Source organism: Oryx dammah, unplaced genomic scaffold (assembly GCF_014754425.2).
Source record: "Oryx dammah isolate SB20612 unplaced genomic scaffold, SCBI_Odam_1.1 HiC_scaffold_29, whole genome shotgun sequence".
In the NCBI taxonomy this organism is placed as follows: domain Eukaryota; kingdom Metazoa; phylum Chordata; class Mammalia; order Artiodactyla; family Bovidae; genus Oryx; species Oryx dammah.
The window spans coordinates 74,383,629-74,406,683 of NW_024070213.1; the positions used below are offsets into that span (position 1 = coordinate 74,383,629).

Here is a 23,055-nt window from a genome sequence, read left to right on the forward strand (position 1 = left end):
AAGCTTTTAAATTGCCCCAAGTTTCTAAAGATTTTGAATCTGTGTTGTTGTGTTCTGTGGATTGACGAATTCATTTCTCCAAGTTAGGAAACTTGGGTATGGCCTTGGTTTGAAGCTTTAATAGAAAATCTCAGTTCAGTCTCCTTCCTGTGTGTCTCCTTTATTCCTCATACAAAAATTTCACTTCTGACCACTAAATGTATGTGGGTTTTTCCCCACATCAAGCAGTTTTCCACCATACCAGCTGGTGTCCTACAATTTATTAATAACTCAGTTCTGACACTATATACTTGGAGACAGAATCAGAGCTCAAAGGTTAAGGGCTCAATTGCACCAGATGGCTTCTAGGCTGCTTCAGATACCAATTATTAGTAGGTCTTACTTTTTCACTCTCTTCTTTCACTTTCATCAAGAGGCTCTTTAGTTCTTCTTCATTTTCTGCCATAAGGGTGGTGTCATCTGCATATCTGAAGTTATTGATATTTCTCCCGGCAATCTTGATTTTAGCTTGTGTTTCTTCCAGCCCAGCGTTTCTCATGATGTACTCTGCATAGAAGTTAAATAAGCAGGGTGACAATATACAGCCTTGATGTGCCCCTTTTCCTATTTGGAACCAGTCTGTTGTTCCATGTCCAGTTCTAACTGTTGCTTCCTGACCTGCATACAGGTTCTCAAGAGGTAGGTCAGGTGGTCTGGTATTCCCATCTCTTTCAGAATTTTCCACAATTTATTGTGATCCACACAGTCAAAGGCTTTGGCATAGTCAATAAAGCAGAAATAGATGTTTTTCTGGAACTCTTGCTTTTTTGATAATCCATTGGATGTTGGCAATTTGATCTCTGGTTCCTCTGCTTTTTCTAAAACCACCTTGAACATCTGGAATTTCACGGCTCACATATTGCTGAAGCCTGGCTTGGAGAATTTTGAGTATTACTTTACTAGCGTGTGAGATGAGTGCAATTGTGTGGTAGTTTGAGCATTCTTTGACATTGCCTTTCTTTGGGATTGGAAGGAAAACTGACCTTTTCCAGTCCGATGAGATGGTTAGATGGCATCACTGACTCAATGGACATGAGTTTGGGTAAACTCTGGGAGTTGGTGATGGACAGGGAGGCCTGGCTTGTTGTGGTTCTTAGGGTTGCAAAGAGTCAGACACAACTGAGCGACTGAACTGAACTGAACTAGGTTACCCACAGTTTCTGTGTGTGCATGCCAAGTCGCTTTAGTCGTGTCCAACTCTTTGCAACCCTATGGACCGTAGCCCGTGAACTCCTCTGTTCATGGGATTCTCCAAGCAAAAATACTGGAGTAGGTTGCTATGCCTTCTTCCAGGGGACCTTCTGAACCCAAGGATCGAACCCATGTTTCTTAAGCCTCCTGTGTTGACCGGCAGGTTCTTTGCCACCAGCTCTAGCTGGGTTCTGTTGTTCCGTCTCTAAGTCTACCCCATGAACTGCAGCACTCCAGGCTTCCCTGTCCTTTGCTATCTCCTGGAGTTTGCTCAAACTCATGCCCATTGAGTCAGTGATGCCATCCAACCATCTGTCACCCCCTTCTCCTCTTGCCCTCAATCTTTCCCAGCATCAGGGTCCTTTCCAGTGAATTGGCTCTTTGCATCAGGTGGCCAAAGTATTGGAGCTTCAGCTTCAGTTCTTCCAATGAATATTCAGGGTTGATTTCCTTTGGGATTGACTGCTTTGATCTCCTTGCTGTCCAAGGGACTTTCCAGCTCCACAATTTCAGCCTTCTTTATGCTCCAACTCTCATATCCATACATGCTGCTGCTGCTGCTGCTGCTGCTAAGTTGCTTCAGTCGTGTCCGACTCTGTGCGACCCCATAGACGGCAGCCCATCAGGCTCCTCTGCCCCTGGGACTCTCCAGGCACGAATAATGGAGTGAGTTGCCATTTCCTTCTCCAATGCGTGAAAGTAAAAAGTGAAAGTGAAGTTGCTCAGTCTTGCCTGACTCTTAGTGACCCCAAGGACTGCAACCCACCAAGCTCCTCCATCCATGGGATTTTCCAGGCAAGAGTACTGGAGTGGGGTGCCATTGCCTTCTCCCATCCATATATGACTACTGGAAAAATCATAGCTTTAACTATACTTGGAGTTTGACTCGACTACAAATCAGGTTTCTATGACCTCCACATCAGGCTTGATTTGCTAGAGTGGCTCACAGAACTCAGAGAAACACTTACTTAGATTTACCAAGATGACATCTCATTGTGGTTTTAGTTTGCATTTCCCTGATGATTAATGATGTCAAGCGTCTTTTCATGTGCCTATTGGCCATGTTTTCTTTGGAAAAGTGTCTGTTCAAGTCCTCTGCCCATTTTTTAATCAGGGTTTTTTTTTGTTTGTTTTTGATGTTGAGTTGTAGGAGTTCTTTGTGTACTTTAGATATTAACCCCTTGTCAGATATATCACTAGCAAATATCTTCTCCCATTCAGTAGGCTTTTGTGTTTTTTTGGTGCGCAAAAGCTTTTTCGTTTGGTGTAGTCCCATTTGTTAGTTTTTCTTTTGTTTCCCTTGCCTGAGAAGCCTTATCCAAAAGAAGTGTTGTTAAGATCCATGTCAGAAAGCATACTCCCTGTGATTTCTTCTAGGAGTTCTAAGGTTTCAGGTCTTATGTTTTAAGTTTATGGTGTAAGAAAGTTGTCTTTTAGCCATTTTAATCACAGTGTCTCTCAGTGCAAACTTCTTTGGATTCCTCTTGTTGGGACTTTGTGATTCTTGTACTTAGATGTCTGTTTCCTTTTATAGTTAAGGCTGTTTTTAGCTAATATTTCTTCAAATAAGTTTGCCCCATTTCTCTCTTTCTTCTCCTTCTAAGACTCCTAAAATGCAAATGTTAGTTTGCTTGATGTTGTCCCAGAAGTCCCTTAAAATATCCTAATTTTTGAAAAACATTATCATTTTCTTTTTCTGTTCAGTTTGGGTGATTTTCACTACTCTGCCTTCCAGGTCACTCACTGATCTGTTCCTCTGTATCATTTTGCTGCTCTTTAGTCACTAAGTCATTCCCAACTCTTGGCAACTGCATGCATTGTAGCCCCTGCCCTTCAGGTCCTCCGTCCATGGGATTTCCCCAGCAAGAATACTGGAGTGGGTTGCCATTCCCTTCTCCAGGGGATCTTTCCAAATCAGGGGTCAAACCTCTGTCTCCTGCACTGCAGATGTATTCTTCACTGCTAAACCACCAGGGAAGCCTTCTCTATCATCTACTCTCCTGTGGATTCCTTCTAGTGTATTTTTTCTTTCAGCTCTTGTATTCTTCAGCTCTGTGTGGTTCTTCATGTTTTCTAATCCTTTGCTAAAATTCTCATTCATCCTTCTCTTGAGTTTGTTGATCTCATGATCATTACCTTTAAATATTTGTAGCTTGCTTTTGTCACTTTTAAAAGTTCTCTTTCTAAGGTTATATCTTATTCCTGCGTTTGGAATGTATTCCTCTGTTGCCTCATTTTACCTCATTCTCTGTGTTTATTTATATGTATTAGGTAGGTGGGTTGTTTCCTGATTGTGGCTCAGCTGGTAAAGAACCCACCTGTAATGCGGGAGACCTGGGTTGGGAAGATCCCTTGGAGAAGGGAAAGGCTACCCACCCCATGGCCTGGAGAATTCCATGGACTGTATAGTCCATGGGGTTGCAAAGAGTCGGAACGACTGAGCAACTTTCACTTTCAGGTAGGTGGGTTGTTTCCTGATTTGGAAAAATGGCAGTATGTGAGAGACATCTCGTGAAGTTTGATCTTCTGATCCTATGAAATTCTATCCTATGGAAGAGAGGTCTTAGGAGGTCCTGTGAGGTCCATGAGGTCTGGTGAGGCACACCCCTATCTAGCCACCAGAGCTATACTCTGGGCTACAAACATCCATCTGCTGTGATAGGGCCGACTACTGTGGGTGCAGTGGTAAGTGGCGCTAGCCCCACCCCAACTGACTGTCAGACCCTGCCTTATAAGACAGCCATCCTGCTATGGAAGACTCGGGGCTTGCCCTGGCCTGCTGGTTGGGACATACTCCCCTAGCAGTAATAGGCTAGGGAAGACTCCAGAATGGCACTCACCAGCACCAATGTCCTCATGGTAGAATGAACTCCCCCAAATGGCTCCTACCAGTGTTGGTGTCCCCAGGGGTAGCTCCAGTTGCTCTCTTCTTCTCCAGGAGGCTCTCCAGGACCAGCAGGTGGGTTTTTCTAGGCTCTTTTCAAAGCACTGCCTCTGTGCTGGCACTCGTGGCACAATGTTTTTTGTGCATCTTGAAGCACAGAGTCTGTGTTTCCTATAGTGCTGCAGCTCTCCTGTGGTCAGGTCCCACTGTCTTCACTGCCAGATGTTCTGGAAGCTTGTCTTCTCAGCGCAGGACCCCCAAGCTGGGGAGCTCAGTGTGGTGCTCAGACCCCTCACTCTTTGGGAAGAGTCTTTGCGACTGTGATTATCTTTCTGTTTGTGAGTTGTCTACCCGAGCTTGTTGGAGAAGGAAATGGCTCGTAAGAGTCGGACACGACTGAGCGACTTCACTTTCACTTTTCACTTTCATGCATTAGAGAAGGAAATGGCAACCCACTCCAGTATTCTTGCCTGGAGAATCCCAGGGACAGGGGAGCCTGGTGGGCTGCTGTCTATGGGGTTGCACAGAGCTGGACAAGGCTGAAGTGAATTAGCAGCAGCAGCAGCACCTGAGCTTGTGGATTTTGACTATGTGTCAGCTCCATTCCTCCCACCCATCTGTGTGGTTCCTTCTTTATATCTTTAGCCATGGAAAATCATTTCTGCTCGTCTTCACGTTGTTCTCATGGATTGTTGCTCTGTAAATAGTTGTTATTTTGGATGCTTCTGGGAGAAGGTGAGCTCAAGGTCTTCCTATTCCACCACCTTGGCCAATGACACTACCCTGTTCTTTTATTAAAGAATTGAGTATCTTTTTCATATGAAAAGCAATTTATTTTTATTATCTAGTTGTCTCTATTTTACCTATGGGTCTTCATGGAGTTTTTTGGCTATACAAAAATGTATACATTTCTATAATTGAATCATTCATATTTTCTCAATAATTTCTATATTTCATGTCTTAGAAATTAGGGTTGCTAAATTTAGTGAACTGAAATACAAGAAGCCCAGTTAAATTTTAATTTCTGATAAACAATTAAAAGCTTCTTAGTATAAGTAAGTCCAGTAGAATACTTGGGACATATTTGTATCAAAAAACTCCATTACAAAGACCTTCTTTTTTCTCATTCCAATGTTATTTTTAAACATTCAGGTGTTCTTCTAGAGCGTTCGTGGTTTTCAGTCCATCTGGAATTTTTCTTTTCTTTTTTGGTAAAAAATAAGATGGAGAACCAATGCCTTTTCCCCAAATGATCAGTATTGTCCCAATACAATTTATTGAATAATGCATCTTTCCCATGCTGATTTTTTTTAATGGTATAGATTTTCACTTTAAAATTGGAACTACAAAGTAGGGTACACAGGTAAGAACTATTATGGGAACAGTTTGTCTTAAATAGAATGTAGATGTCGTCCTTTCTCTAGTTTATTTCTGTTTAAATCTTAAATTTAAGCACTCTGGCCAGAAAACACAGCTCTGTGTGAAATAAATAGCTTACCTGGTAATTCAGAGGCCCACCAGCCAAATTACCCCAAAGAACAGGTTTTCTTAGGAAAAGCTCAGAGGAAGTACTGGGCCGAAACCGTCATCCACTTTACAGACTCGTCCTCTTTGATGCTATCAGGGAGCTGAAAGTCATGCTCTCCAGCAGTCACAGTCGCGGATACAGGTGACTCTTCCTGAGCAATTCACAGAGGTGGGTGGAAAAGGAAGGGATTTCATGCAAATGTAATGGCAGTCTTAGGTTTCTGCCTTAGAAACTAGATAGTTTAAATTATTTTTCCATTTTTTAAATGGAACAACACAAAGGATCTAAACAAAGACTTACTGCATAGCACATGGAACTCTACTCAAGGTCATATGGCATTCTGGATGGGAGGGGAATTGGGGGCAGAATGGATACATGTATATATATGGCTGAGTCATACTTTGCTGTTCACGTGAAACTGTCACAATATTGTTAATTGGCTATACCCCAAAACAAAACAAAAAGTTTTTTTAAAGAACAAAACAAACAATAAAAACAGAGGATTTATAATTATGCCAAGCTGAATGTAGGATAAAATCAGTTCCTTGATTTGCCCTTTTTAAAGGCAAAAAGTAATAAGCATCCTCTTGGTTTGCAAGTCTTGACAGTAATTCCTCTTTTTTTCTTGAAAATGCAGGAGAGATTTTCTCAGGCAAGGATTATCCCTAATGACTTCAGGGTTCTTAGACTCAGGCTGCAAAAATAGACAGATGTACAAAAAATAATTACTACCTAGTGTGAATAAAAACTTAAAAGAAGTTTTTTACTCTGGGAGCACAAGATTGCCATGCTTTTCCTAGGCCTCTGCTTTGGAAGAGCTGGATTGAGATAGTTACTTGTCTGGGCTGCATCTGTAGGGACAGTCATTGTAATGAGCAGGAAAATGTTTGCTAAATAAGCCCAACCACTATAATAATTTAATGTTGCTAAATAATGGCTTGGGATAAATTTAGGGGATAATTTCTATTTGTGTTCCTAATCAAGCAACTAGTGTTACTGATTTTTTTTCCCCCTTGCATATCTCTATTCAAGATACGTATACCAGAATGGAAAGTATAGTTGACCCTGAACAACACAGGTCTGAACTGCACAGGTCCACTAATACATGGATTTTATTTCAATAAATACTGTGGTACCATATTATCTGCAGTTGGCTGAATCTATGGATGAGCAACTTGGGATAGAATGGCTAACTGTAAAATTATATAGGGATTTTTGACTATATGGATATTAGTACCCCTAAGCCCTGAGCTTCTCTGGGGCAATTGTAATCATTAGCTTGTTAAATGAATTCTCTTTCTTGTCTTTCTTTTTTAAAAAATTGTTTTGGCCTCACTGTATGGCATGCAGGATTTTATTTCCCCCACCAGAGACTGAAACCGGGCCCCCTGCAGTGGAATCACAGAGTCTTAACCATTGGACCTCCCAGGAAGTCTTCCTCTATCCTCTTTCTTCACACTGCTACCTTTAAGCCTGTCTGTATAGGACTGGAATGATGACTACAAGGGGCAAAGAAGCCTGAGGGAAATGAGGTTATCTATACCAAAAGGAGGAGAAGGCAATGGCAACCCATTCCAGTACTCTTGCCTGCAAAACCCCATGGACAGAGGAGCCTGGTAGGCTGTAGTCTATGGGGTCGCTAAGAGTCGGACACGACTGAACGACTTCACTTTCATTTTTCACTTTCATGCATTGGAGAAGGAAATGGCAACCCACTCCAGTGTTCTTGCCTGGAAAATCCCAGTGATGGGGGAGCCTGGTGGGCTTCCGTCTATGGGGTTGCACAGAGTCGGACACGACTGATGCGACTTAGCATGATACCAAAAGGAGTTCTAGTTTGATTAAAAGGGTTTGCTATGACTTCAGCCTGGGAGTCTTAGACTGAAGAAGATACTTGTGGAAGATATGTTACTGCCAACATTTTAAAATCATTTTCTGAGTTGTTTGCCCCTACTTTGTAATGACAGTCATTAACGATACCACCTCTTATGGAATGTTGAATGTTCACTATTAGGCAGCTATCTGCCTACATACCTCGTGTGCATTATCTCATTTACTTCTCAGGAGAACCCTTTACAATAGATATTATTATACCCATTTTACAGGTGAAAAAATTAAGACTCAAAGGTATTAAGTATTTTTCTTCAGACCATGTAGTTAGCAAGTTATAAAGCCCATATTTAAGCCCAGGTTTTTCTAACTCAAGTTCATATGCTGAAAGATGGTGCTATATTTGCAGCATTGCTTAGAACTCTCCATCAAGGTGGACTTAAAGTCTAATCTTCCCTATTTATAATTAATGTAACCCTTTATTGCTCCAAAATATCACATCTGCCAGTTTGCTGAATATCCTGCCAAGGCTCAGTGCAGATTTTTCTTTCTGAAAAATGCAGGTTTGGGTCTTGATGTGATTTCCTCCATGAAGAATAGGCAAGCTGAGGAACAACTCTTATACAATTAAACATTACTATTGGACTTCCCTGGTGGTCCAGTGACTACAACTCTGAGCTCCCAATGAAGGGAGCCCAGGTTTGATCCCTGGTCAGGGAACTAGATCCCACATGCTGCGACTAAAAATCCCATATGCTGCAGTGAGGGCCGATGATCCCTCATGCCACATCTAAGACCTCGTGCAGTCAGATAAAAAAAATTTTTTTAAAGCATTACTACTCCAGACAACCTAGAAGGGTGGGATGGGGTGGGAGGGAGGATCAAGAGCGAGGGGACATATGTATACCTATGGCTGATTCGTGTTGATGTGTGGCAGAAACTAACACAACATTGTAAAGCAATTATCCGCCAATTAAAAATAAAGAAAACATTTACTCCTCTAAGTTCATCAATTGGAGAAAACAGCTAAGAAAATATAAGGATGTTTATAACACTTATAGACCTATAATCGACCTTTCACCGTAATAGATGCCATCTCTGGAGTAAAGCCGTGATGTCAATAGAATACCTCTCAAGCTTTTAAAAGCCCCTATTACAGGACTTCCCTGGTAGTACAATGGATGAGAATCCGCCTGCCAGTACAGGGGACATGGGGTTGATCCCTGGTCTGGAAAGTCTCCACATGCCATGAAGCAACGAAGCCTGTGTACCTCAACTGTTGAGCCTGTGCTCTAGAGCCCGTGCTCCGCAGCAGGAGAAGCCACGATAATGAGAAACCTGGGCACCACAGCTAGAGAGTGTTCCCTACTCGCTGCGGCTAGAGAAAGCCCACATTCTGGAAGGAAGATACAGAGCAACCAAAAAAAAAAAAAAAGCCCATATCACAATATCATAGCTGAACACAAGTGGACAAAAATGGGCTCACCATACAGCAAATCACGCTAAAGAATACTACAAAGCGTCTGTATTCTGGTCCCCTTTCCTACTGTAATTTATAGCAATAACTTGATGCAGCTTCTGGATCAGCTGTTCAGGTGCCTTCCTGTGATTGTATAAGAAGATATACAATCCTTTATAAGAGAGGACAATTAACATGCTTTGTCCTTTCTTGCCAAGTTCTTATGATTGCTTCAGACAGTAACTAAATAAACACATTGGTTAATTACTCTTAGTAAGAACAGCTCAATTATGCCAAAACCAAATTCAGTGTTTTTATTGGCTAATCTTCAACATCTATAGGTAGCAAACAATTTTTAAAAAAATCACTAATCAGTGGATCAAGTCAGTTTCTTCATGGGGTACATTTTAATTTGGTCTTCTAGATGGCACCCCACTCCAGTACTCTTGCCTGGAAAATCCCATGGACGGAGGAGCCTGGTGGGTTGCAGTCCATGGGATCGTGAAGATTCGAACACGACTGAGCGACTTCGCTTTCACTTTTCACTTTCATGCATTGGAGAAGGAAATGGCAACCCACTCCAGTGTTCTTGCCTGGAGAATCCCTGGGACGGTGGAGCCTGATGGGCTGCCATCTATGGGGTCACACAGAGTCGGACACGACTGAAGCGACTTAGCAGCAGCAGCAGCAGAAAGCACAGGTTATAGAGCCATGCGCTCTGAAACTTGAAACATTTGAGTTTCAGTGTTGCTGAAAACAGAAACATTTAAGAATAGCCACATTAAAGTTTTCCAGATTAGGTATCAATGATTAAATACGAGTTCCTACCTGAAAATCTTGTGTGCCATAGCCACCTCGCACCTGTGGCAATTCAACTGAATATTTGGATTGTTTTATTTTATTCATTTATTTATTTTTGGCCATGCTGCGTACCTTGCGGGATCTTAATTCCCCAACCAGGAATCAAACCCAGGGCCCACAACAGTGAGAGCACCAAGTCTTAACCACTGAACTGCCAGGAAGTTATATCAACTGAATATTTGTCTATACATTAGAGACTTTTATAGAAAACTTTCAAACACTGAAGCCCAACTCCATGCAAAGTTCTCTGGGAATGAATACATGTCAGTTTCTTCAGTATTCGATATAAAATATGTTGTCACTTCAATGTCAGGAATCTAACCTGACACAAGACTCTCCTTTCAACCCATAACCAGGACTGCTTTTCAGTGATTTCAGTCTTGAACGACTTGCTCTTGTTATTGTGGAAAACCAGACTGATACTTTTGATATTTAAAAAGCATCGTTGGTAGGAGGTGTGGGTATGAGTGACTGCTGCTGCTGCTAAGTCACTTCAGTCATGTCCGACTCTGTGCGACTGCATAGACGGCAGCCCACCAGGCTCCTCCGTCCCTGGGATTCTCCAGGCAAGAACACTGGGGTGGGTGGCCATTTCCTTCTCCAATGCATGAAAGTGAGAAGTGAAAGTGAAGTCGCTCAGTCATGTCCGACTCTTTACAACCCCATGGACCGCAGCCCACCAGGCTCCTCTGTCCATGGGATTTTCCAGGCAAGAGTACTGGAGTGGGGTGCCATTGTCTTCTCCGGGGTATGAGTGACAGGGAGGGCTTATCAGAGAGTACAAAGAAACTTTGGCAGCAAGGAAGGCATCTACCAGCTTGATTTTGGTGATAGTTTCACAGGTGTATACTGTGAACTCATCAGACTGTGTACTTTAAGTGTGTGTGGTTTAGTAAAACTGGGAGTAAAATAATGTTTAGATCATGTATTACCAAATGTGAGTAATCACCAACCTCACCTGGAAACTTATTTAAAACCTCAGGAGAACTGAGACCTTGAAATCAGTGTTTGAAAACCCCTAACATGGTTTCATTAACCAGCTTTGTAAACCTGCTGTTAAGGGACTTATAATAAATGTGTTATACAGATTGCTTCGTGTAAAAATGCACACAACCTAATTTATGGAGGTTAGCCTTAGCAAAAAGTTCAATCTGGTGAACTGACACATTTCTTTTTTTTGTATAATGATAATGTGTAACTCATCTCTGTTCTTTTTTCCTTGGGCACTGGGATGCTCGAGAGGTAAGTTCCACTTATGCTTTAAGGCAAGAGCTTTTCTTAGCCTGGGATCTCTGTTTTATCTCCATCCTAATTACATTGTACTTGTTCTTTACTGTCAATTTAAAGATTTTATTGTATTTAAGTTTTTTCATTTTTATTTTTATCTGTTTCAGATTTTTTTTAAAAAAAGTAGGTCATGTTACCAATAATAAACAAGATTTAGAGCAGGAATAGATAGAATCTCTTCAAAAGGTTCAAAAGATGAAATCATGACCTTTTTTATGTCATTTGGCTATGCTGCTATACCAGAGGCCTGGCATATATGAGCTGACATTATGCCTGCAGAATTATTCTGTGATCGTGATAATGATGAGGCATTTGTAGACTTTGAAATGAGATTTCATCAAAATACTTAAGTGCAATTTTCAGTAGTGAGGTAGCGTATTCTTTTTCATAAAAATATGGGTAAAGCTTGGCAACTAAAATAATTTCCAATGTTTATTGTATACCTGATGTGTAAATGTACATAATTGATACATGCCTATTCTAAGAAAGGTTCAATGAGTGCTCTAAAGATTCACAGAATTTTGCAAGATAAATTAGAAAGGTGTGAAGAAAATAAGACAAAGCATGAAAGGTCTGATTGGCACCAAAAAAGTCAACATAGTCTTGCTGGAGATGGGAAAATTTTAATTTTCTAGCGGCCTGTATGAAAAGGAAGTTGCTGTGCTCAGATAAGAAGTATGTGTGATCGTAAATCTAGAAAGATCTCTGTTTCCTATAAGATCTTCATGGAGAAAGCACTTTGAAGGAGATCATCTTGTCTTCCAGTGGGGACCGTTACCATCACGTGATGCTGCTGCTGCTTCTAAGTCGTGTCAGTCGTGTCCGACTCTGTGCGACCCCATAGACGGCAGCCCAACAGGCTACCCCATCCCTGGGATTCTCCAGGCAAGCACACTGGAGTGGGTGGCCATTTCCTTCTCCAATGCATGAAAGTGAAAAGTGAAAGTGAAGTTGCTCAGTCGTGTCCGACCCTTAGCAACCCCATGGGCTGCAGCCTACCAGGCTCCTCCGTCCATGGGATTTTCCAGGCAAGAGTACTGGAGTGGGGTGCCATTGCAGTTCGGATTTTTATGTGAACTGGTTAAGATAAGTTTAAGAAATTTTCCACTCCATTAAAAAAAGAGATTATCAACATTTTTTCTCCCTGTTAGCCAAAAGAACAAGAAGCGTTGTGGGGTGGAAATCTCCTTTGGTGAGACAAAGTCAAAGGGAATCAGTTTTTTATATTGAGGATGATAGACACCAAATCTTTGTCTTCCTGTCTGGTATCTCTAGGTCAGTTACTAGGCTATAGGGTGCTTTTTTACCAATTAGAACAAAGGACCACCCCCCTAACCCTAGGCAAATCTAGCATTTCACAGTGCTTATTAAACTTTATTAGTTATTAGAATCACATAGGAGCTTCTTAAAAATGCATATTTCTGGATACCACAACCTCCAATTCTGATATAGTGTACCAGGGATTGAAACCCAGGAAGCTACATTTCAACAAAAAGCAAGGTGATTCCAATTTGAGAAAAGCTGGCCAAGGATTAAGCAGTACAGGTTTAAAAATCATATTGATAGAGTTTCAAATCATTGTATCATTGTAAGTTGTGTAAACTTGGGAAAACTAACCTTTCTTTCTTTATTTTTATTTTAATATTTATTTATTTGCCTGTACCAGGTCTTAGTTGCAGCGTGTGAACTCTTAGTTGCGGCATGTAGGATCTAGTTCTCTGATCAGGGATCGAATTTGAGCCCCCTGTATTGGGAGTGTGGAGTCTTAGCCACTGGACCACCAGGGAAGTCTGGGAAACCAATTTCTCCTTGCCTCAGTTTCTTTGATTGTAAAGTGTCAATTAAAAATTCTTCCAGCACAGGGTTATTTTAAGGATGAAGTCAGATTAAATATTCTGCCAGAGTACCTGGAGGGTAGTAAGCACATAATAAATGCTGGCTACTGTTTTCACAATATACTTTCAAAGCTCTATTCAGGGTAAGTCCCAACCCTTAGGAAAGTATTTTTAAGGGAACGCACAGACAGCAGTTACTCTCATTTAATGATATTTGTCTGCACCCTCCTCAGGGCATAGAAGTGCTTTCCATTAGCATTTCTATACAACCCCAAAGAAATCTCTTGCTTATTTCTTTGAAGTCTTCAGATACAAAGTAGTCATCCTTTTTTGATTATTTTTATTTTTTGCTTATTGCCTATATCCTCATCACCATGCTGATTTTAATACATAATATTCAGATCTCATCAAGCCATTTATCTAGTTTGCAAATGCTGAAAATAATGATTCTTTTTTCCCCCCAATGTTTCCCTTTAGTCTCACTATTATGGAATTATGGAAAGCTGAATTCTAAGTCCAAATCCCCTGGGGAATAATTTTTGATAACTCATCTGAAGTCTGCCTCATAAAATTGCAAGTAGCTGGGGCAGAGTTGGGGGTTCCCTTCCATTAAGGCACTAACTGCCCAGTTTGAAAGAGCCAGACTTTATGTCATGAAGACAATTTAGAGATAATCTCAGTAAAACCTAAAACTGAATGTGAACTTAAGCATTACTCTGCAGAGAAAAAAGTTTTTTCCTATAGTGGAGGAAAAACTGTTTTTCCTTATACCCATCTTAGGTTCCTTTCTTGTGTATACGTGCATGCTCATACTGTCTGACTCTTTGAGACACTATAAACTCTAGCTCACCAGGCTCCTCTGTCCATGGAGTTTTCTAGGCAAGAATACTGGAGTGAGTTGCTTTTCCTACTCCAGGGGTTCATTGTCTGGGGCCCTGTAAATTAGACTGAAAAAAGACTGATTAAACAGAGAAGTCTATTAACATGCGCACCATGTGTATACAAGGGAGCACTCAGTGGTGAGATTCAAAGAGGTGGTTAGAACTTGGGCTTACAGCATCTTTAAAAAAAAAGAAAGCGATAAATGATTAGAGAAGTGGCAAGATGAAGGAGAAGGATCTTGAGTTTCTAGGGCAGCATATTGTAGGGAGGTAAATATTTGAGGAGCTAATTGAAGATAAGTGCTGAGCTAATAAAGTTCATTTTATAGATTCCATTGGTGCCATCCCTGGGCTATTAGGGTCTAGAGTTGTCTCCAGTGATTAACTTCTGTCCTTCCAGGAAGAGAAAGGAGGGGGATACCTTTACAAATTTATGTCCTGCTTTCAGGCAAACAGGGAAAGTGTGGAGAGCTTTCCTTGAATATGATTCTTCTCAGTTGTCTTCATTTCAAAATAATCCTTATGCTAAAGTAGGATGTTCTGTACCCTTCATTCCCATTGAAGGAGACCATGGAGCATTTTAGGACCATGTGAAATGGAAACAGATACTAGCTATTTTTAAAGACACCAGGTACATTTTTATATAATATTTCTACCTCAAAGAAGGCTTTTGAAGCATTTACAAATTCAACGTGGCTAACTCAAGTGAATGATGTTGTTTTGTCATTTGAAATATTAAAATCAAATTTTCCCCCAAGGGCTTTAGTAGGTGTGGAATGCTAAACAGTTTTTAAATAAAGCAAATATCTGGGTCCAGCAATTTCCAGTTATTGTTTCTTTCCTCCTTTTATTCATTCTTTATCTCAAAACTATGTTTCAGAAATATGTTTAATGCTTCCAACCACCTTCATCATGTTTTCCTAGCTCAGTTGTACAGTACAGTGGTGCCCCTTACCTGCAGGTGGGGGATACGTTCCAAACCCCTAGTGGGGGAGTACTTCAAACTGAACCCTATACAGATAATGTTCCAAACCCCTAGTGGGGGAGTACTTCAAACTGAACCCTATATATACTATGTGCTTTCCTATACATAATACCTATGACAATTGTAAATTAGACACAGTAAGAGAATATCTGAATTGCCAATGTCACTACTCTTGTGCTTTGGGGTTAATATTAAGTAAAATAAGAGTGACTCAAACACAAGCACTGCAATATCGTGGCAGTGGATCTGATAACCGTGACAGCTACTAAGTGACCATCAGGTAGGATATTCTGGACAGAGGAATGATTTACATCATGGGTCGGACAGAGCAGGATGACAAGCGATTCTACCGTGACACTCAGCACAGCACACAATTTAAAGCTTATGGAGTGTTTATTTCTGGGAATTTCCATTTAGTATTTTCAGATCTCAGTTGATTCAAGGTAACTGAAACTATGGAAAGCAAAACTATAGGTAAGGGGAGGGGATGCCTGTATTGTGGTAAAGGATTCAACCTCAAGAATAATGTCTAGAAAAAGGATAGAAAAGATACTGGATTATTTTACTAGAAAATTAGCTGCAAAACACATTAATTATGGAAATCACATGCAAATTAATTAAACAGCATTAAAAATCCAAGTCCCCTTCCACCAACCTCCTCCTTTTTTAACTATTTCAGCCATGGGAAATAGACTGGGAAACAGTGGAAACAGTGTCAGACTTTATTTTGGGGGGCTCCAAAATCACTTCAGATGGTGACTGCAGCCAGGAAATTAAAAGACACTTACTCCTTGGAAGAAAAGTTATGACCAACCTAGATAACATATTCAAAAGCAGGGACATTATTTTGCCGACTAAGGTCCATCTAGTCAAGGCTGTAGTTTTTCCAGTAGTCATGTATGGATGTGAGAGTTGGACTGTGAAGAAGGCTGAGCGCAGAAGAATTGATGCTTTTGAACTGTGGTGTTGGAGAAGACTCTTGAGAGTCCCTTGGACTGCAAGGAGATCCAACCAGTCCATTCTGAAGGAGATCAGCCCTGGGATTTCTTTGGAAGGAATGATGCTAAAGCTGAAACTCCAGTACTTTGGCCACCTCATGTGAAGAGTTGACTCATTGGAAAAGACTGTGATGCTGGGAGGGATTGGGGGCAGGAACAGAAGGGGATGGCTGAGGATGAGATGGCTGGATGGCATCACTGACTCGATGGACGTGAGTCTGGGTGAACTCCGGGAGTTGGTGATGGACAGGGAGGCCTGGCGTGCTGCAATTCATGGGGTCGCAAAGAGTCGGACACGACTGAGCGACTGAACTGAACTGAACTGATATGTATAATTACATAGTCCATGGTGTTAAGTACATTCACATTACTATACACTCACCTTTTGATGAAGACTCTAGATCATCTTTGTACAAATCTGCATGAGTAGAACAATCCAAGAAAGAAGGGGAGGGCAGTAGAGGGGAAAGGAGGTAAGAAGGCAGGTAGGTAGGAATAAAGGTAAGAAGGAAGGGAAGGGACTTCTCTGGTGGTCCAGTGGTTAAGAATCTGCCTGCTGGTGCAGGGGACGTGGGTGGGTTCAATCCCTCGCCTGGGAAGGTTCCACATGCTGCAGAGCAATGAAGCCCGGGCACCACAACTGCTGAAGCCTGCCTGCTCTGGAGCCCACGTGCCACAGCTGCTGAGTCCATGTGCTGCAGTTGCTGCAGCCTGAGTGCCTAGAGCTTGTGCTCGACCACAGGAGAAGCCCCCGCAATGAGAAGCCCGCCCCCTGCAGCTGGAGAGCAGCCCCAACTCGCCACAACTAGAGAAAGCCCACGTGCAGCAATCGAGACCCAGTGCGGCCCTAAATAAATCAGAAAGAAGGAAGGGAAGAAGGAGGGTCATCCCAAGATAGCTTTAGCTTTCACTTGCCTTACACACTTAGATGGAGAGTTTGACAGCTGTGAGCTCTCATAGCTGAAAAAAGAACCACGGCAGTGCTATAGGTGGGATGTCAAAGACTGTAAAATATGACTCGGACTGTGTTGCACTGGGGCCCAGGTCTCTACCTTTTTACACTGAAGGCTTGAAGTTTGTTGAAATTTTGCATGGATAACAAGACTGCGATTGGGATGGTTTTCCCCTGATCAGTGGGAAGCTGTTACTAAGCACCTTCTATGTGCAGAATAACAGACGATGTCACAGTCAAGGGTCTTACAGGAGCAAAGGGTATGCACATTAATATAAATCACAAGTCAGTGGTAGCAGAAGTCTGTTTTTTAAAAAAAACTTTTTATTTTATGTTGGAGTATAGCAGATTAACAATGTTGTGATAGTTTCAGTTGGAGAGCAAAGGGAACTCAGCCATATATATGCATGTATTCATTCTCTCCCAAACTTCTCTCCTATCCATGCTGCCACGTAATACTGAGCCGACTTCTCTGAAGGGTAGCACAAGTCCTGAAGACAATGTTTTGGTACAGGAATTCAGAAAAAGGAGTAACTTCTGCAAGCTGGAATGATTTTTGCTTAATTGTTACAATGACTCTGCATTCACTTAGTTCAAATTCTAATTGAAATCAAATGTCAATAAAAATCTCACTTTGTTTATAGAATTTGAAACACTATGCACAAAAAAGGGCAAGAATTATGTAATTTCAAAGCCAACCTGCCAAACCAGTGTTATTAATGCTACATGATGACTGCACTGTAGATAGAAGAGACATACCCAGCATTCTTTGTCAGTCTTCTGGGAAAATAGGTCTTGAATTATGAGAGCTGTGATTAGTGAGAGCGCCTCAGGAATGCCTTCTTCTGTTAAATGCACTGCTTTTGTACTCTAAAGCCTCTGGTGTTCTTGAGGGCAATTAGACTGATTTTACTGGATTATTTTATTTTCTAGTGGAAGCATTGCTACTCCAGAATAATGCAACAAACTTTTCCATGGACAAAATAGAAATATTGGGCTGGCCAAAAAGTTCCCTCAGGCATTTCTGTACCATTTTATGGAAAAATATGAACAGACTTTTTGGTCAACCCAATACCTTGAAAATGTAAACCTCTTGTATGAAAGCAAAATTCCCGGTATCTCTTTCTAAGTGGCCAAAGATGACATATCATGGTTTGTGGAAGATATTGTTACTTCGTGTGAATGAGACCAATGTTGGAATTGCAAAAAGAACCCCCACATTTTAAGCTATGTTGTTAAGACTTTGCAAAGTTTATTGAGAAAGTGGTCAGTGGTTTCAAATGGGAAAATGCATTAAATCCAACTATTCACTGTTTGTTCGTGGTGAAGCTGACCCGAAGACTACACCATAGACCTTCATGACTAAATTCAAATAGTGACTTTAGTTGACTTTTTTTTAAATCTATGTGAAGTTTTTGTTAGAGGGTATGAGTGTTGATGCATAATTATTGCTTCTAATCTTTGATTCTAGCACACTTACACAAGTGTTTCTTTTTTAAAATTAATTTTTATTTTTATTGAAGGATAATTACTTTACAATATTGGGATGGTTTTTGCCATTCATCAATATGAATCAGCCATGGGTACACCTGTGTCCCCCCATCCTGAGCCCCCCTCCCACCTCCCTCCCTACCCTATTCCTCTGGGTTGTCCCAGAGCACTGGCTTTGGGTGTTCTGCTTCAAGCATAGAACTTACGCTGGTCATCTGTTTTACATATGGTAATATACATGTCTCAGTGCTATTCTCTCTAATCATCCCACCCTCGCCTTCTCCCACAGAGTCCAAAAGTCTGTCCTTTACTTCTGTGTCTCATTTGCTGCCCTGCATATAAGATCGTCGTAACTGTCTTTCTAAATTATATATATATATATATATATATATATATATACGTTAATATACAGTATTTCTCTGGAGGAGGGTACAGCAACCCACTCCAGTGTTCTTGTCTGGAAAACCCCATGGACAAAGGGTTCAGTACATCGATTGCAAAGAGTCGGACACGACTGAAGTAGCTGAGCACATACAGTATTTGTCTTTCTCTTTCTGACTTACTTCACTCTATATAACAGGATCCAGTTTCATCCACCTCATTAGAACTGACTCAAATGTGTTCCTTTCTATTAGCTGACTTTCTGTGTAAATTAAGATCGTTTGGCAGGTACATGAAAAGATGCTCAACATCACTCATCATCAGGGAACTGCAAATCAAAAGCACAATGAAATATCACCTCATACCTGTCAGAATAAATCAGAGACAAAAATAATAAGTATTGGTAAAGATGTGGAGAAGGGAAAGGTTCACATACTGTTGAAGCCTTGCTTGGAGAATTTTGAACATTACTTTGCTAGCGTGTGAGATGAGTGCAGTTGTGCAGTAGTTTGAACACTCTGGCATTGACCTTCTTTGGGATTGGAACAAAAACTGTGTACTGTTGAGGGGAGTGTAAATTAGTGCAACCGCTATGGAAACAGTATGAAGTATGGAAAACAGTATAGAAATAGTATGGAAATGTTTTCTCAAAAAATAAAAATTAGAATTAGCATATGGATTGCAGCCATTTTGACTGGCGTGAAATGGTACCTCATTGTGGTTTTGATTTTCTCTGATAATGAGTGATGTTGAGCATCTTTTCATGTGTTATCCGTCTGTATGTCTTCTTTGGAGAAATGTCTATTTAGTTCTTTGGCCCATTTTTTGATTGGGTCATTTGTTTTTCTGGAATATTGTAAAGTAAAAATTAATAATAATAATTTTTTTAAAAAGGAAAAAAAAAAGAACTATCATATGATCCAACAGTTTCATTCCTGGGTATTTATCTGATGAAATTGAAGACACTAATTTGAAAACATGTATGTACCTGGCATGTTTAATACAGCATTATTTACAATAGCCAAGACATGGCAGCAGCCTGTGTCCAACAATTGGAGTAGCTAAAGAAAATGTGATTTTATATATATATATATGTAGTACATATAGTGGAACCCTATTCAACCATAAAAAAACACAAAATCTTGCCTTTTTAGACAACATGAATGGACCTTGAGGGTATTATGCTAAGTGAAATAAGTCAAAGAAAACCAAATGTCTTTATATGTGTCATACGATTTTACTTACATGTGGAATTATATCTAAATATATCAACACGTATAAACAACAAAAACAACAAACAACCAGGTTTATAGATTTAGAGATTAGATTGGTGGTTGCCAGAGGTGGAGCATTGGGGAGGTGGGCAAAATGTGTGAAAGGGTAAAAAGCAAAACATCATGTGGGTCTGGTTTTGTTTCACAGCGCCAGCTCATAAGTAATTTTTAGACTGAGTCAGCAGACGTTAAAGGATGAGTGAGAAAATGGAATATGTAAAGCAACTAAGAATGGGGGAAAATAATAGAAAAAGAGATCGCTGCACTTTTGACATTTCACATGTAAATTGCATTATAAATAATATGCACCAGTTACTTGATTCAAGACCTCAGACCTTTCTGTAATGGATTTGAAGCACAAAATACAGTATTTATAGCCAGGGTGGAGTCTTCACTTTCCAGGATGGTTATACCCTTGGGGCTAGAAAGCAAGCTGAGCTCCACTTGTGAAGAATTCTGTCATGCCCAGGCAGTTGACTGCTCTTTCTTTCCTCTTCTCCACTGTCTTGCAGACCAGACGACGTGCTCCTGCATCGCACGCATGACGAGATAGTCCTCCTGCACTGCTTCCTTTGGCCCCTGGTGACATTCGTGGTGGGTGTTCTCATTGTGGTCCTGACCATCTGTGCCAAGAGCCTAGCAGTCAAGGCAGAAGCCATGAAGAAGCGCAAGTTCTCTTAAGGGGAGTCGGCTTGTGGGAAGTGAAGCCCAGCAGCTGCTCTCGTCTGCACACATCTACCTGCAGAGTCTGCTTCCCGGCCCAGGAGATGGAAGGGGCTGTGAGAGTTCTCCGAGAGGCTCCCCCTCAATGACAGCAGAAGCAGGCACAACTGGAAGACCTGGAACCTCGTCGATTGTTTTCCACGTGTTGTAGCAATAGCTGCAGGGTCAAGCTCTGAGCTGTATGGAGTATCTGTTTCAGAAAATCCAATAGAAGTTAATTATCTTCGGGGAAGTAACGGTATATAATTGTACAGTGTAGAATACAAACTATTATGATTTATGCTACCTAAAAATATTAAAATAGAGTGGTCTGTGTTCTTTTCTATTTCCCTTTTTATGCTTTGAACACCAGGGTTTTAAAAAAGGGTCTTATGGGTTTCATTTGATTTTGCTAGGTGAAACTTTTACTTGGACACAGGGATTCCTGCACAAATCTTGACCTCACAATGTAACCCCCAGTCTCTAGTATGAAAGAGGACCTTTAGCCTCCTGTTTGAAAAGGAAAAACTGCATTGTTAACTCAGTGTCTAGTCACTTCTGTGACTCTCCAACAAGGAACCGTCAAAGAGGAAAACATTCTCCCTACACTCCATTGTTTCTCACCAGATTATTTCTTAAGTTACGGAGGTGATTCTGAACAAGGCCTGTCCCAGCTCTAAGAGCACTGTGCCTCGTTATTCATCTGTCCAGGTTATTTTTGATGGATTTTTGTCTCTCTGCAGTAGAATGTACATGATGTGAAGGACACATTTCAGCTTAGTTAAATGCTGTTTTCATTTTTCTTTTAGGTCAGGAAAAAAATGATCAAAATCAGTTAATTTTATTTTCTTTGTCCTTGCCTTGATGTTTTCAGTTTTAAAATGAGAATATTGCTGCAGTTGTTAATGTTTGCCTAGACAAGCCTGGAGATGCAAGCCAGCTCACATCACTCTGCTGCTGAGCTCTCTGTGCCTTTATCAAAAGTTCATGGAGGAGACAATACTTCTTTGCATCTGTTCATAAACTCAGATTCCAAATATCAATCACATCTAAGTGACTATCTAAGCTCCTCTATTTATTTACCATGTAGAATCAAACCTTTGCTTACAAGAGATGTACAAATTTTTGGTTGAGGAAAAATTGACAACATACACTCTATTTGCTTTCTTCTTCTATTCTTCAGACGTGTTTCTGTTAGAATAAAGCCAAATTGGAATGTAAGGACAAGCTTCCCTCAATTATTTTGCTCAGCATTCTAAGAAAGATACATACTAGTGGCTTAATGATTTCCTGACTTTGGGTCCACATAGCAATGTTTTCTTAAATTTAAAACTCGACTAACTGAAAGAACCATTGTCATCTGTGGAAGACTAGGGTCTTGGATGAGTAAGATATTTTTCTTCCATTTCAAGTGTTACAGATTTCACTGTGAAAAAGGCCTTGAACACACTATTTATGACATCCTTTGAGGCAGCTACAGTGCCTTGACTTCAATCCCAGTTTTCTGTTGCAGCATCCCCGTTGTCTCAGCAACAAAGTGAACCATTCTGCAGCACAGAGTAACATGAAAATGGGCCTCAGAGAAAGTCAACGTCATTGCATTACATTGTGGGAGATGTATTGTGTAGATGAAGTCTCTTTATCCATTTTATCTAAATCCAATAATCTGTAATTAATTGATTACAGGGAGTTGATAAACACAGTGCGTGAACATACGTGTTGGTAAGGGAAGTTGATATATATTGATGTGAGTTTTTATTTACCAGTTTTTTACTCATCCATTTATATTAAATAAATGCTTCTATTTAGGCTCAAAGAGTATACCTGCTTATATTCTGTAGGTTGATTTTTGGAAAAAAGGAGAAGCACGCTGATTTACTGAGGTCACATAAAGTCTTCCTTGCTTGTAGCCAGTTAAATTTGAGGTACTTTATTTATACTTATCATTAAAGATAAAATTCAATGGAACAACCTTTTTAAGATCACAGAAGACAAAGAAGCTTAACTTCTTAATATTTCAACTCTCTTTTTTGTAAATATAAATGAGGAAATGGTATAAGCTGCTGGAACAGAAACCCCCAAATATGATGACTCATGTAAGACAGAAATTTCTTTCTTTCTCATATGGCAATCCAGACGTAATTGAGAAGTCATCCAGGTCAGGGAGGGCAGGTCTGTTTCTTAAGGTAATCCAGGAACCCAAGTTTGTCTACTTTGTCCACTCATTACCAAAGGTGTTATTCATCCCGTGGTCAAAGCTGGCTCAAAGATACTCACCCATTCTGCAGACTGGAAAAAGAGAGCAATTTGGGAGCTAGCTATTGGGTTGACCAAAAGTTCATGCTGGTTTTTTTCATAAGGTATTAACCTTTTGGAGAAATCTGTACAAGCTTTTTCGGCCAACACAAAGCTTCCTTTTTAGGAAGCCATCACTTTGCTCATAGTCCATCCATGAATACTGATTGCATAAGTATACC

At 40.6% G+C, this 23,055-nt stretch overlaps 1 protein-coding gene across 1 annotated transcript in view; it reads left to right on the forward strand.

Annotated features, from left to right (window-relative positions):
* KCNMB4 (potassium calcium-activated channel subfamily M regulatory beta subunit 4) overlaps nt 1–22,388 on the forward strand; it is a 75,828-nt gene extending 53,440 nt beyond the window's left edge. The window contains exon 3 of the mRNA XM_040233463.1: nt 20,389–22,388. Coding sequence (XP_040089397.1) covers nt 20,389–20,557 — 169 coding nt within the window. The 3' untranslated portion in view covers nt 20,558–22,388. The remainder of the gene's footprint in view (nt 1–20,388) is intronic.
* The last annotated feature ends 667 nt before the right edge of the window (nt 22,389–23,055 follow it).